The sequence below is a fragment of the Coffea arabica genome, chromosome 7e (genome assembly GCF_036785885.1).
Source record: "Coffea arabica cultivar ET-39 chromosome 7e, Coffea Arabica ET-39 HiFi, whole genome shotgun sequence".
In the NCBI taxonomy this organism is placed as follows: Eukaryota; Viridiplantae; Streptophyta; class Magnoliopsida; order Gentianales; family Rubiaceae; genus Coffea; species Coffea arabica.
The window spans coordinates 18,961,934-18,976,040 of NC_092323.1; the positions used below are offsets into that span (position 1 = coordinate 18,961,934).

Sequence of the window (14,107 nt, forward strand, 5' to 3'; positions counted from 1 at the left end):
CCATTACAACTGAGTTATAGGATCATGTTGCTTGAAGTGGCTCCAGAACAACTCTCAGGTTTTCATGAGTTCTTTTTCCTTTTTCTTTGCATTACCTATTTTTTGGTTTTTTTTTTGGGGGGGGGGGGGGGGGGGGGGGGGAGGGGTTGAAAATGTTGTTAAGGTAGAAAAAAAATGCAATATTGCATATGCATGATAGACTATTTTTGACAATGAAGGTTTTATTCATTCACTGCAGATCAATCATGGCTAGATATAGAGTAATTTCATGAACTGTGATACAGATAGTTATGACTTTAAATTAATACAACTTGGAAGGAGTAACCACTCTGATACTTGCAAGCTCTATTTGACGGCAGTCATGCATCATGACACAGCTTAATCCTACTTTTTCGATAGCAAACTAAGTGTCCCAGTTGATTGGAGATTTGGGGGTGATAATGGATGACTCTGAGGAATGTTGTTTAAAACTGTACTTCCAGCTTGCCAGACATGATACACAGTTGTTACATCTTCTAGTGGCCCCAAAACTGCAAATATGGTCATCTCATTGTCTAAATATTCTGCGGAGATGTTTGAAACGTGGAAGCTGAGGCTGCCTGGCAGCAGTGAAGGACTGTAACTGGTTATTGATGTCGGATAAGCTGTCATGCTGCCATTTGTGTTGCGGAAAGCTACAAGTGCTTGTGATCCAACCATGCCTGCCCTAGAAGGGTTAATTGCCCATGCAATCCACCCCTGTGACCTTTGTTTGGCCCTGTATGCTAATGAAATCTTTCCAGTTGATGGGGTGTAATTCCAGTGGAGATGAGCTTCCAGGTATGGAAGGTCCATGCAAGACGTGTAGCTTCTCTTAGATGTGAAAGTGAAGCTTGAACATGTTTGAGCAGAGGATATGAGTAAGAGGGGAGAAAGAGTGCAGCAAAACAAGATTGCCAGTGAGCCTGAAGCCATTTGTGTAGAGGTAAACTATACCAGGAACCGAAACTTTTTGGTAAATTAGTGTTGAATGTTGGTATTTGATGGAGGTGAGTTGAATTTTAGGCCTTATAAAAGGAATGAAAGGGGAATAAGCTGGTTGTTGCTACAATATGGACCGAGTGTTTGGCGGGTTTCATTTTGACCAACCTAGTAGTTGAATGATGAGAATTGCATTTTCCATATTATTTCTGCTGCTAATTTCATGTTTCTTGCGTGATATTCTTTTCACCCTATTGGTTATGTTGTGATACTTGACTACAAATCTAAAAACCTAAATCAAAGAGCATATATTGCAAGGTGAACCGAGTAATCTTCCTTGATTACTTGAGTTTGCAATGGTTGAAGAAATTTCACCAAGGAGAAGAGAAAGTCAGAAAGGGGATTTTACTTGTCACATTAAAGAAGAAAAGTATGTTTCTGGCATCTCTTTGTCCAAAGCAAATTTCTCGTGAGATTATTTTCTTTTCGGCTCTCTTTGGAAACAAGTAAATTTCTTTATTCTCCTTTTTTCTCTTTGGTACCTAGTTGGAGATATCAATTGAATGTAGACATTAGTTACTCTTCAATTATCTCAAATTTTAAACTTTATAAATACATAAAGTTTTACTTGGCTACCATCAGCAATGGAATTTTTTTGCAGAAAATGAATGCTCCAGTCAATTTTCAATTGCACCTCAAAGAAGTGTAATTGAACTCACAAAATGCAATGGTTAGAGACTGCGCAGGCAAACTTAGGGAGATTAATGGTGTGAGGACTTATTCATTATGCTTACATTTGCTTCTTGTGGTGTGTAACTACTTCATAAAAGTCATTTCTACATAGGATTATTGAGTAATTAAGGATGCAATCTGAAATCTGAAATTTGAATCTGTTAAGTCACTAAATTGTTAAGTATTGAAATTTTAACATTTGAGAGTATTCTGCATTGAGTGAAAAAGGAACAGCGTATCACTTAGTGTTTTGAGTAAGTTTTGCCTAAACAATTCATAACCACTTAATTAACTAAAACGTTCTATTTTTTGTTATCAGACGTCCCAACATATTAAGGTCTAAATCAATTTATTTTAACAATTTATTTTAAGCATTGAATTAAATTAACTATGTATTATGAAAACCTCAAACTAAAGGAGGCAAGTATAATTTTGAAAACTCGAAGAATCTTTTCATGTCTAGGCCAATGCAACCTGTTTTCAATCTTTATGGAATCAATTTCAATTTTAACTTCTGTTTTAGAGATTATGTGCTGAGATATTCACCTAAGTTTGGGCAAATGATCACACCTTCTTCTCTTTGTACACAACTGGTGCTGCCTCATCCTACTTAATACCTCTTCAATATGCTTCTTATGAACTTCAAGAGAGCAACTGTACACTAATATATCATCATAAAATACCACAATAAACCTTCTCCATTGATCTTTAAATATCTTATTTATCACACTGAAGTGCTGCTGAGGCATATGTCAGTCCAAATATCATGACTCTAAATTCATATAGCCCATAATGAGTGTTAAAGGTTGGGCTACCCTGGGACTTTCACAGTGATCTGATGTTACCTGCCTTGAGAATTTTTTTTTTTTTTTTTTATATGATAGATTTTATATTATAACTATTCCTACTCTATACTAGGGGGAGGGAATCTAAAGAGGTCAAGGGAAATTCGGTGAATTACCACCGGTTTAGATAGGTGCTTACTCATTCGCTAGCAAAACATTTTCAGGAAATTCTGGATATTAAAATGCACATTCAAATAGAGTTTTAAAACTCTCTTAGTGAACTCTCTTAGTGGCCAAGAACTCTAGGAGGAGTTGGTTCCTGCCTTGAGATTGCTTCTGCTAAAATATTGAGAACAATAGAGTTCATCAAATAGCTCATTGACAAGTGATATTGGGGCCAATCCTTCCAAGTAAGATCATTCAACTGTTTACAGTCAACACAGATGCTCTAATCATCATCCATTTTCTTGACTAGAAACCCAAAAAAAAAAAAAAAATTACAAAGCTGAATGATCCCACTTTGCGGCATTTTTTTCACTAGCTTTTCCACCTTACACTTTTTCAGGTAAGGCCATCTACAAGGTCTTTACTACTTGGAATATTTGATAGTTATGATTCTTCCCTCTCTTCCCTCTTTGTTCCATTCTCTTCTTTTCTTAACAAAACCTCTCAATAGAAGAGAGAGTGCACAAAAATTAGATCCTATTCCAAGCCGAGCTAATCAAGCCATTTTCTCTATCACAGCTTAAGACATGGTGCTGATAGGTACCCAAAAGTAGAATTCAAGAACAAATTATTGAATCATACTCTAAATTTCAAAAATAATGACAAGAATTTTCATCGTTTTGGATTCATAATAGTGCCAATGATATTTAGCTCCCTTCATATATTCATGGTTGTATCATGAAATTTTTATTTTTAAATGCAGAATTCTTGAACCCTCACGAATGCCCCAGTCTTGTCCTGCTACTGTTTTTTATTTTTATATATGTATAACTAGGGGTGTTATCGAGCCAAGTCGACCTCGATATATGAAATTTTTATTTTTAAATGCAGAATTCTTGAACCCTCACGAATGCCCCAGTCTTGTCCTGCTACTATTTTTTATTTTTATATATGTATAACTAGGGGTGTTATCGAGCCAAGTCGACCTCGAGTAGTACCATACTCGAGCTCAAACTTGATCACAATCAGTGCTACTCGAGCTCGAGTTCGAGCTCAAACGAGTAAATAAATTTGGACTCGACCTTGACTCGTTTGAACTCGAGTAAATATCAAGCCCGATCTACTCGAGCTCGAGTTTTGAACTAAACCTATAAATTTTTTCTCAAAATATATAATATAAATATAATATGAAAACTCGATTAAACTCGTCGAGCACTCGAGTATTTATTTTTGGAGCTCGAACTCGACTCGTTGAATGTAACGCGTAGCTCGAGATCGAGCTCGGTCAAAGCTTTTGACCAAGCCGCTGGCAAGCTACTCGCGAGCGGGTTGACTTGATTGCATTCCTATGTATAACAATGATAATGAATTTACTAATTCTTTTGAAGTTTTAGCAAAAAATTTTATGTGATATAAAGTTTGCAAATAATTTTGATCTTTTGAACTCGTTTCGCTATATTTGATATTTCATAAAATCTAAATCAATTATCATTATTGTTTATAAACTAAATGTTATAACAAATAAAAAAGTAAACTAACATAACAAAATTATCACTTAATCACAAACATTGACAAGAAAAATTATATTATTTTATCATAAGGAAATATCATATTTCATGTATATAATTTATGGATTAAGTTTTTATACAATGTCAGTGTAGACTAGAGGATGTTTTATACTAACAGGTATAAAGTGTATGTCATCTATGCAAAAAGTGAATTTTAAATTTGAAATTGAATTACGTGACATACATCTATACCCGCTCGTGTATACATTGACAACGAATAAAAAATTATCCTAATTATATTATAGTATTATGCAATGACGGAGCCAAGGGGGGACAGAGGGGGGCCATGGCCCCCCCTAAGTTTTGAGAATTTTAATTCATAATATGTAAATATGTGTGTAAAATAAAATTGGCCCCCCCTAAATTTTTTCAATTTTAGTTTATATTATGAGAGTTGATATATATATATATATGAATTAGTCATCTTTGAATGGAATTTCAATTTTGGCCCCCAAAAAAAAAAAATCCTGGGTCCGTCACTGGTATTATGTATTTTATATTTCATATATATGATATTAAAATTATAAGTGGGGAAGGAGGTAGGGGGCCCCCACCCCACATTCTCTCCTGCCTCGTTGAATCTCCAAACGCCCACCGTCACAGCTTTTAGGTCTCAATTTACCATTGATAAAATAACACTGATTATGAATTTTTTTTTTCCTTTTTTTTTTGTGGCCCAATTTGCTAATGTTCTTACTGACGAAGTAATTTCCTTCTTCTTCTACTGAAGAAGTTTGACCTATTTTCGCCCAAAATTTTCTAATAGGAAACAGTCAATAAATACAATTTCAAGTAAGCTAGGTCGGTGATGTTGGGCAGCCTCCCCCGGCCACGTAGTGAGATTAATTGGGGCGTACGGTATTACCAGTCCATGGCCCAGATACCCTCTGTGATTGACAAAAAAAAAAAAAAAAAAGTAAGCTATTGCAGTAATGACTAATGAGCTCAAAACCAGCCAGCCTATAGCGCTGAACTTATAGTTTGGTCCAAACTCATAATAATTGTTAATTCTAAACTCAGCCCAATGTCAATTGAAGTCCTTGGGCAGTATTCTAAATTGGTCAAAAATCCCATCTTGCTTCATTTGCCAATTTATTCTTAAAGAGAGAATTACCGTTTTGGCCTAAATGGTTAGAATAGTGAGTGCCTTCAGTTCTTAAAGTTCTTAAATGGCCTAAATTTAGTTTTAATATTTCAATTTTTATGCATATTTAGTCATAATAATTGACTTTTTTTTTTTTACCAATTACTATGGGAATCTAGTCGTGTGCCAACAAGTAATTTGATAAAAAAAAAATTGCTAACCCTAAACTACAATAAAAAAAAAGGACTAATTACTCATATGCTGGTTATGCAAATAATTAGTCTTTAACTTAAATTTTTTAAATTAATTGAACTTTTGTATCTCTGAGCTAAGACTAATTACTCACGTGATCGGCATGTAAGTAATTAGTTCTTTTTTTACTACAAATTATGACCAACAATATTTATTTCAAGTTACATAATAGCATGCGATACAGCAATGGGTTAAAATCAGTCAATAAAACTAAATATACTTAAATTGAAATGTTTGGAATTAGATTTGTTTTCTTTTTTTTCAAACTTTTAGAGCTAAAAGTGCTCATATCCTAAACATTGGGACCAAAACTGCAATTCTCTCTATTTTTAAAGCCCGCGATCGTATATTTTATATATTTACTGCACTGCATTCCAGAAGAACTGTCACCGCCTGCCTGCAAAACTGGTACTTGGATCGTTTGATCTCTGGAATAGAGAAGTAGGGAAGAAGATGGCGCAAAACCCAGAAACCGTATCATACTTGACACAGAAAGAAGCAACAGAAATCGACGAGCTACTCATGGGTCCTCTTGGTTTCGGTGTTGATCAGTTAATGGTCAGTTTTCTCAGTTCCTGTGATTTTTTTTTGGGGTTGAATTTCTGTGTTCTGTATCTTTAATAGCGGACCCTTTTGATTGTTGTTACCAATATCATTTCTGTAGGAGTTGGCTGGTTTGAGCGTGGCCGCTGCTATAGCTGAGGTAAACTTCTGTAGTTTTTGGCTATGTCTTTTGGCTGTTTTCCAATTTAGCTGAAGAATTTGGTGAAAGATTATATTTTGACAATAAAAATGAAGAAGAAGATAATTGTTTTGTCAGTAAGAATATAACTGTATCAGACCATTACCCCCAAACCCCCAGGGGCCAAAAAACAAAAAAAGGAAAAAGAAAATCATGTTCCTAAGTAGCTATAATTTGTCAATGGTAAATTGAGACCTAGACTTACGTGAAAAGGTTCTGCTTAATCTGTAAAAGTACTACAGATTTAGCATCATATATTATAGTTAGAGATGGAGCCGGAGCTGGAGCTTCAGTTCGAGCCTGATTGAGCCCGAGCCCTGTTATAGACAATTACTTTGAAACTTATTTTGCGCTTGAATGCGGTTACTTAGGATTATTGTCTTTAGGAGGCTATATCTTGCTTCTGGCTTTTGTGCAACACAGACTTCAAGAAAGAAAAAGCAGTACAAGATTAGCAGACGTCCATGTTTGCATTATTAACAAACATGCTAGAATCCTGTAGCAGAGATCTTCTTTACCATATGTTATGCAATACCATCTAATCAAAATAAAGACGTATCTGTAGGCCGAAGAAAAAATATGGGGTTCATATAATTGCTTTTTACAAACTGATGGAGACATTTGCTTTTCTTTTTAACATTTAAACTTAAGAAAAGATGATATTCATTATTTTTTTTCTTCCTTATTTCTTTCCAAAACTTTGACTAATAGCAGCAAAGTATAGGATCTGAAGCTTAGGAATGGTATAATGAAACCATAAGTTGAAATTAAAGTGCTGCACTGAGTATTGCTAGTGTTTCATGACACTGCAATATATGCACTGAAAGATTCTTATTTAATATCTATACAAATATTTTAATATATTACCGTGAAGTTCATGTTTAGATGATGAAATAGTTGAATAACTTAAAAGAATTCATTTCAATACACAACAAATAACACAGAGGCTACAGTATCTATCATTTACAGGCATGATATGAAGGATTCTGTGTATAAACAATGATTACATGCTTAAATTCTTGTCAAACTATACTAAACTTTGGCAATTTTATCGGAACGGTGGAGTTTAAACCATTCCATATGAATGGAAAATGTGCTGTAATCACCAGTTGCAGCTCATTGAAGTCAAATGTGCTGTAATAACCACTCGCTGCCTGGGGATTTTTTGCCATTACGAAAAAATAAGCTTTGCGGATGAAGAGAAAAGTTAAAAACTCTCTCTCAGATGTTTGAACTTTGCCTTCGTAGTTTTTACAGTTATTGTGCTTCTAGAAGCATTCTGGGTATTGTCATTTTTGTGACTTAAGAGAACTTATAGGACAGCAGACCCATTTGTCTCAGAGCCCCTCATTTACTGTGTTATAACAGCCTGAAACAGGTTTCACTGTTTCTATTGAAAGATTGACAAGTTTATGAAAAATAAAAGACATGTTTCACAATCCCATTCACTATTACACAGATATAAGATTTTGAGGAAATTAGGGTGAGGTACATTTAAGAAGTGATTAACAAGATCAGTTGAACATACCTAATACAGAGAGCAGAAATCCTGGAAGTCCACGTGCACTCTTATTATTCAAATTAAAGAACCTTCTATTCGATATGCATCTGAGTTTGGAATCTCACATATTAACTTTTGGTGCTCTGAAAAGAATAGTTTCAATGGCATGGAAATAGCTTCTGAAGATCTTTACCCTGCGGTTAAAAGCCTCAAACTCAAATTAAGAGTTATAATGCTTCTACTGTCTGAGTATATTCTTTGGAGCTTTGACAGGTCTATGGAGCAAGCAAATACAGTCATGTTCTTACAATTTGTGGTCCTGGAAATAATGGTGGTGATGGTCTTGTAGCCGCTCGCCATTTACATCACTTTGGATATAGGTCTGCTGTTTGTTATCCTAAACGTACTCCAAAACCACTTTATGCTGGTCTTGCAACTCAGGTATAGGTCAATACTGGAATTTTCAGGACATTTGATTACTTGTAATGCCAGAAATTCTCATAATAGCCATTTGCAGCTTGAGTCATTGTCAGTTCCATTCCTTTCTGAGGAAGATCTACCTACAGAGCTCTCAGAACACTTTGATATTATTGTGGATGCAATATTTGGATTTTCATTCAAGGGTAATCTTTTCTTTTCTTGATGTTTCGTAAATTTCTGGCTTACATGTGTAACATAGTTGCATAGAGATGTATCATTGAGTTCTTTTTTTCTTGTCACTCACTATGACAATGATTCAGACTTGGGAGTCTTGTTGTCATGTATTGTAGTGAATCCTACACCTATTAATACAAAGTAGAACAATCTAAACTATTCCTAAAATCTACAGGTAGGAATATAAAAGATCCTTACAGGTCATTTGAAAATTTTCCCCGTAACTATAGGAATTTTGAAATGAGGATAGAAAATAGTTTTACATGCATTCTTTGAGCATGTCACATTAGGATTGTACTACAAAGAATTGTTTGGCCTAAGGTGAATAAATTTAGAAGACCTTCTTGTTATACTCTAAGATGCTTGTAAATGGCTGTAAATGTGTAGGTGCTCCTAGATCACCTTTTGACAGTCTCATCCAAAGGCTGGTTTCTCTTAAAAAGTTTGACAAGACTCAGAAGGCATCGGCTATAGTTGTCTCAATAGATATACCATCTGGTTGGCACGTTGAAGAAGGAGATATCACTGGTGATGGAATTAAACCTGACATGCTGGTATTCTGTTTCCCTTGGAAATACGATATATTTCCTTCTACACTATATCATTCTTTATGCAAATGTGATCTCTTTTTTCCTTTGATCCTTTACTCAAGGTTGGGTGGACCGACTAATTGCAGGTCTCTTTAACTGCTCCTAAGTTGGGTGCCAAAAAGTTCGTTGGTCAGCATCACTTTCTAGGTGGGAGGTTTGTCCCACCAATTGTTGTGGACAAATTCAAGCTTCAACTACCTTCATATTCTGGCACTTCTATGTGTGCCCTAATTGAAAAGCCTCCACAAATCGAGATACAGGCTCCCAGAGAAAACTATTTAAGTACTGATTTTCTGGAGGAAAAGGTGGAAGTCGACCCTTTTGATCAGGTTTGACTTGTATAGTCATAATTAATTGTCATTGGCGTAAGATATAGTTGTAATCTGTGTTTGCAGCCTAAATAAAGAAAAACAGAAAATCTGGTGTTTCCCTAGTGTTCAAGTTTAGAGTATCACCTCAGTAGCCTAGTTTTTTAATTATTTGGTACATTACTGCTTATTCTATCCATCATGATGGATTTTATCTTAATCTCTTGCAGTTACAGAAATGGATTCACCATGCGGTGGCAGCAGGAGTGAAAGACCCAAATCTTGTGGCTCTGTCGACTGCTGGCCGTGATGGGAAACTGTGAGTCTCATCTCTTACTATTTCCTTCTTCAACAATTGACAATAGTGTTTTTTGTCAATGAGTTATTAGAAATCTGAGTTTGGAAACTAAGGTATCAGCATTTAGATAAATAGATATTCCTAATACTGTTATGCCTGTAAACTTTTCCAGTTTCATGCTTGTAACTTAACGAGAGTACCAGCATTAGTTCACGGAAGTTCTTAATATTGCATTATTGGATATCTAATTGTTACTGTAGATATAAATGTTTTACATCATGTTTTTTTGTTTAACAGTTCGTCACGGATAGTACAGCTCCTCAGTGTTGACAACAATGGATTTGTGTGGTTAGTTTTGTTTTATGACTATTGTGGCAATAGAGTCTGATGCTTTGGTGTAAGTTTCCTTTTTGACATAAGTTAATGTTTTTTAGTTACAAGATTCTTGTGTGTGTAGGTGCACCAGTTACGAAAGTCAAAAGGGCCGTGATTTGTCTGAAAATCCTCATGCATCAATTTTGTTTTATTGGGATATGTTGAAGAGACAGGTAAATGAACTTTCATCTTTACAATATGTGAACCTTCATGGATATCTGTTGGGTTATGCAAAAGAAAAACTATAAAATTAGTAGAAAGTACTGTCTTGTACATTGGCTACTGGAAGGAAGTGTTGCATGCTACCACCATTGGAGTAGATGTTGATTATCTGATCCATTTTTGTTATCATTTATGTGTTTCCTAGCAAATAATTTGTGTTTCTGAGGTACGATTTCTGGATTGGAATAGAATGATGTGCAGATTTGGTGTCTAGGTAAGAGTGGAAGGTTCTGTTGAGAAATTGTCTGATGAGGAATCTGAGCAGTATTTTCACAAAAATCCTCGAGAAATTAGGATCAGATCTATTGCTAGCGAGCAGGTTCCTCCTTTACTATTTCAATTTACAAGTTTCTCTGCATGTGCATCTCTGTGAATAACTAAGACTGATTTATATCGTATTTTCAGAGCATTGTAGTTCCTGGACGGCAAGTCCTCCATCAACAATATGAAGAATTGAAGGATTACTTTGATAGGTTAGTGCTTAAATTCCATACATTTAGACCTTCATCCTGTAGAACCTTTTACAGCTCTAGGCTCTGCTTATCTGTATAACTGCATATTCTTTTCATGCTGGGGTTGTGATGTGTGTGTCATCCTTTTGGTGTGCAGAAGCATAAAACTATATATTTCTTGGTTTAAGTTTGGATTAGAGAGTTTTCTCCTGAATTGCTTCTCCTGAAACACAAACCTATGGTCAGACATCTACATGTTGCTTACCTTTTACAGGTCTAGGCTCTGCTTATCTTTATAACTGCATATTCTTTTCATGCTGGGGTTGTGATGTGCGTGTCATCCTTTTGGTGTGCAGAAGCATAAAACTATATTTTTCTTGGTTTAAGTTTGGATTAGAGAGTTTTCTCCTGAATTGCTTCTCCTGAAACACAAACCTATGGTTAGACATCTACATGTTGCTTATGTGCTTCTGTTGAAACACATATGGTCAGACATCCACATGTTGCTTTGACCCCTCCACTGTATGAAGCTCAGAGACAAAACTATAATCATCTAAGCATAACTTTTAGGCACATATCCCATTCTTCTGTTGGACTTCCCCCAACTATAACTTTGTGTTTTTTAAACAAAAAATTGGACAGAGACTATTTTACAAAGAGGGATCACCTCTCAAGAATATATCAAACAGCACTATCCGTACATACATGTAAATCTCATAAAACTTTCGCAGCTTTTAAAATCCTACTTCTGTGTTCTACAATCAACCACAAAAGCTTTTTTCCATATAATGTTTTTGGCTAAACAAGTTATCATCTTCCATATTACTGGCTTTACTGTTGCAATCATGTTCTCTTTAATTGATTTTAAGCCCTGTGCCTGAAATATGTCCTTTACTCACTTTATGATGTCATGTAAAACATCTACTTTGCACAGTCACATTCCTCTTTAACATTTGTCTTTCCATAAAACTCTGGAGTAGTGTTTAATTGCTTTTTGAGTTTGCACTTTCATTAAATATACATTTTACTTACCTTGTGTCTGAAGGAAAATTTCTTTTGTTAGCATATTCTATGACAATGGGTTGTTGACTTTCCTGTCCAAAAGTTCAAAAGCACACAATTTAATTGCTCTTTATTATATTTTCCTATAAAACTATAGAGCTTTTCCCAAAAGAAGAAGAAGAAGAAGAAACTATGACATAGCTAAGCGTTGTGGTGATTATCGCTTAATCTAGTGCATGTTGTAAACTGGTTGAAGGAAAACAGTTATGGATGAATAAAAGGCTTGAAGGTTAAGAGTCTTAACCAGAAAGCAAGCCATTCAATGGAATGAGGAATAACGAAATTTTAAGACTTGGGCTGTTTAGTGCTTTATGATCATGACCTTGCAGCAAATTTGGTTGGGTAGCTGCCCAGAATAGAGAGAAAGAGGAATTTCATCTAGCAATGACTGAGAGTATGCCATTTGTATACAAGTGTATGATACAACTCAACATACTGCATAATGCTTAAAGATTTTGAAATGAATTCAACAACCCTAATTTCCCTACTAACAGAGTCACTTGTACTCTTTATCATTTGCATAATGCTTATCTACATTTTCTGATCATTAGAAAAGTACCCAAAGATGAAATAAATTAAAGAGAGATAAATAGATAGAAGCTGGAACAATTGCTTTTAAATGCCATTTATGACACTAAATTAGACTGAAAAGGTATCACATAAGGTCCAATATGGGGCACTTTAGGTACCTCAAGTTGAAGCTTTAGGATTTGACCTTATTTTTCATGGCCCTAGTATTTTCATCAGCAATAGAATTTTGTCTATAATCAATTTTCTGGATGCACTTTTCTCAATTTCCATAGTGTCAATTTGCGAGTGGTGATTGTTGACGATCTTTCTCTTACTACGTTTCAGTGTCTATTACTATGTTGAAGATCTTTCTCTATTTCCATAGTGTCAATTTGCTAGTGGTGATTGTTGACAATTTGTGTCAATTTCCATAGTTTCTCATATGATGTTATGTGAAGTGCATTTGGGTCATTAACAACTCATGTTATCTGCAGAAGTTTCAGTTTCATTCCTAGACCCACAAACTGGGGAGGCTATAGGTTGAAACCAGAGTTTTTTGAGTTTTGGCAAGGAGAGGAATCTCGCGTGCATCTAAAGTACGTCTTATCTCCTTTTTCCTGTCTTGCAATTTAGCATAAGATGGGTCTACATGGCATAGAATGATGGAAAATCCAGATAGTGCTCTTAACTTTTATGGTGAATATAGGGTCTATGTACTTCCTTGTTTGAGGATCTTGAAGATTTTTCTTTTCTATAGTATTCCAGGGTATGTAGTTCTGGATGAAATACTTCAAAGCCATTGTTAAAATTCTTGCAATCAAGTAAGCTTTACCATGTGGTAAAAGATGGTACAAGGGGACTAAAAAATGGAAATATTTTAATGTAATAGTGTTCAGCTTTTCCATAGAGATATTTCAGATATGCACTTAGTTATATTAAAGAATTATGAAATGGAAATATGACCTAGAGATCAAAAATTATTTTGTTGAAAACCCAAATTTTCTAGTTTCGGGCTAAAAATGCATAATGTTTGTGTGCATGTATAACACTGAAGAAAGCTGGGGCCTGTGCTTCAACGTAAGAGATTGATAAATAAAGATGTTAGAAAGCAATAACTTGTGAAGATTTTTTGGGAGTCATTTTTCTTTAGCTGTAAGTTGAATGTTGCCATGCCTTTTCTCAGGTTACAGTATTTTGCAAAAAAAGTTGATGAAAGGATAACTTGGACGGTGGATCAACTGACTGCCTGACTAGAAGAATTGGCTTTCTCTGTTTGAATGTTATTTGCTGAATGTATCCGTTTAGTGTTAGATGTATATGCTGTAGTTGATGATGTTTGTTTCATGTTTAGTGTAAGTGTTGGTGTGATTTCCAGGTGTGTCACTTGCAGTAGTGCAGGTTTTATTTTCAGAACTGGCTGATTGTGTGTGATGACTGATTTGAAGCCTTACAATCACAAGCAAGTACAAGCAACTCTAATTAGAATAAAATATAGTTTGGCAAGTTTGTCTTTGGTGGTAAGAATACCATTTAAGCATTGAAACAATGGATTGAAATCAAGAAAACGCCTTGGTTTTGTGAAGATCAGGCCATTATTCATGGTTCAAAAAATGTGTGGGAGTATGAGCAATAAGTCTCTTCTTTTGGTTAAAAAGAAAGTTAAAAATTTTCTTCCAGAAATCCTCTAATCCATCAAGATTAAGACTTTTTTTTTTCCCTTATTTCATTTTCTTATCCTTTCTCTTCTGCATTTTAATTTGTTACAAAAACTTTCATCTGCTTTGTCGGAAAACATATTATCTTTTCCTTTTTAGTTTCTGCCATTAATTTTTCTTCCTCCTTGTGTC

At 35.0% G+C, this 14,107-nt stretch overlaps 2 protein-coding genes across 2 annotated transcripts; one reads left to right on the top strand and one right to left on the bottom strand.

The window, feature by feature from the left end:
- Window positions 1–203: 203 nt before the first annotated feature.
- LOC140010871 (cytochrome b561 and DOMON domain-containing protein At5g47530-like) lies at window positions 204–1,091 on the bottom strand. Its single transcript, XM_072058446.1, has one exon. The coding sequence runs from the start codon at window positions 952–954 to the stop codon at window positions 385–387; it is 570 nt and encodes a 189-aa protein (XP_071914547.1). The 5' UTR covers window positions 955–1,091; the 3' UTR covers window positions 204–384.
- A 4,809-nt stretch (window positions 1,092–5,900) lies between these two features.
- On the top strand, window positions 5,901–13,763 carry LOC113701838 (pyridoxine/pyridoxamine 5'-phosphate oxidase 1, chloroplastic). The gene is made up of 13 exons (XM_027222675.2): window positions 5,901–6,104; window positions 6,211–6,249; window positions 8,063–8,230; window positions 8,307–8,412; window positions 8,831–8,997; window positions 9,120–9,362; window positions 9,572–9,660; window positions 9,937–9,987; window positions 10,097–10,187; window positions 10,451–10,555; window positions 10,642–10,709; window positions 12,755–12,856; window positions 13,444–13,763. Exons 1-13 carry the CDS (start codon window positions 6,000–6,002, stop codon window positions 13,508–13,510), a joined length of 1,401 nt encoding a protein of 466 aa, XP_027078476.1. The 5' UTR covers window positions 5,901–5,999; the 3' UTR covers window positions 13,511–13,763.
- Window positions 13,764–14,107: the final 344 nt, after the last annotated feature.

Bases quoted from the DNA above. Each gene is read 5' to 3' on its own strand.
- LOC113701838 (XM_027222675.2), top strand. From the start codon at position 6,000: ATGGCGCAAAACCCAGAAACCGTATCATACTTGACACAGAAAGAAGCA. The intron at 6,105-6,210 runs GTCAGTTTTCTC...TCATTTCTGTAG, and splicing joins TCGGTGTTGATCAGTTAATG to GAGTTGGCTGGTTTGAGCGT. The intron at 10,188-10,450 runs GTAAATGAACTT...TTTGGTGTCTAG, and splicing joins GGGATATGTTGAAGAGACAG to GTAAGAGTGGAAGGTTCTGT.
- LOC140010871 (XM_072058446.1), bottom strand. From the start codon at position 954: ATGGCTTCAGGCTCACTGGCAATCTTGTTTTGCTGCACTCTTTCTCCC.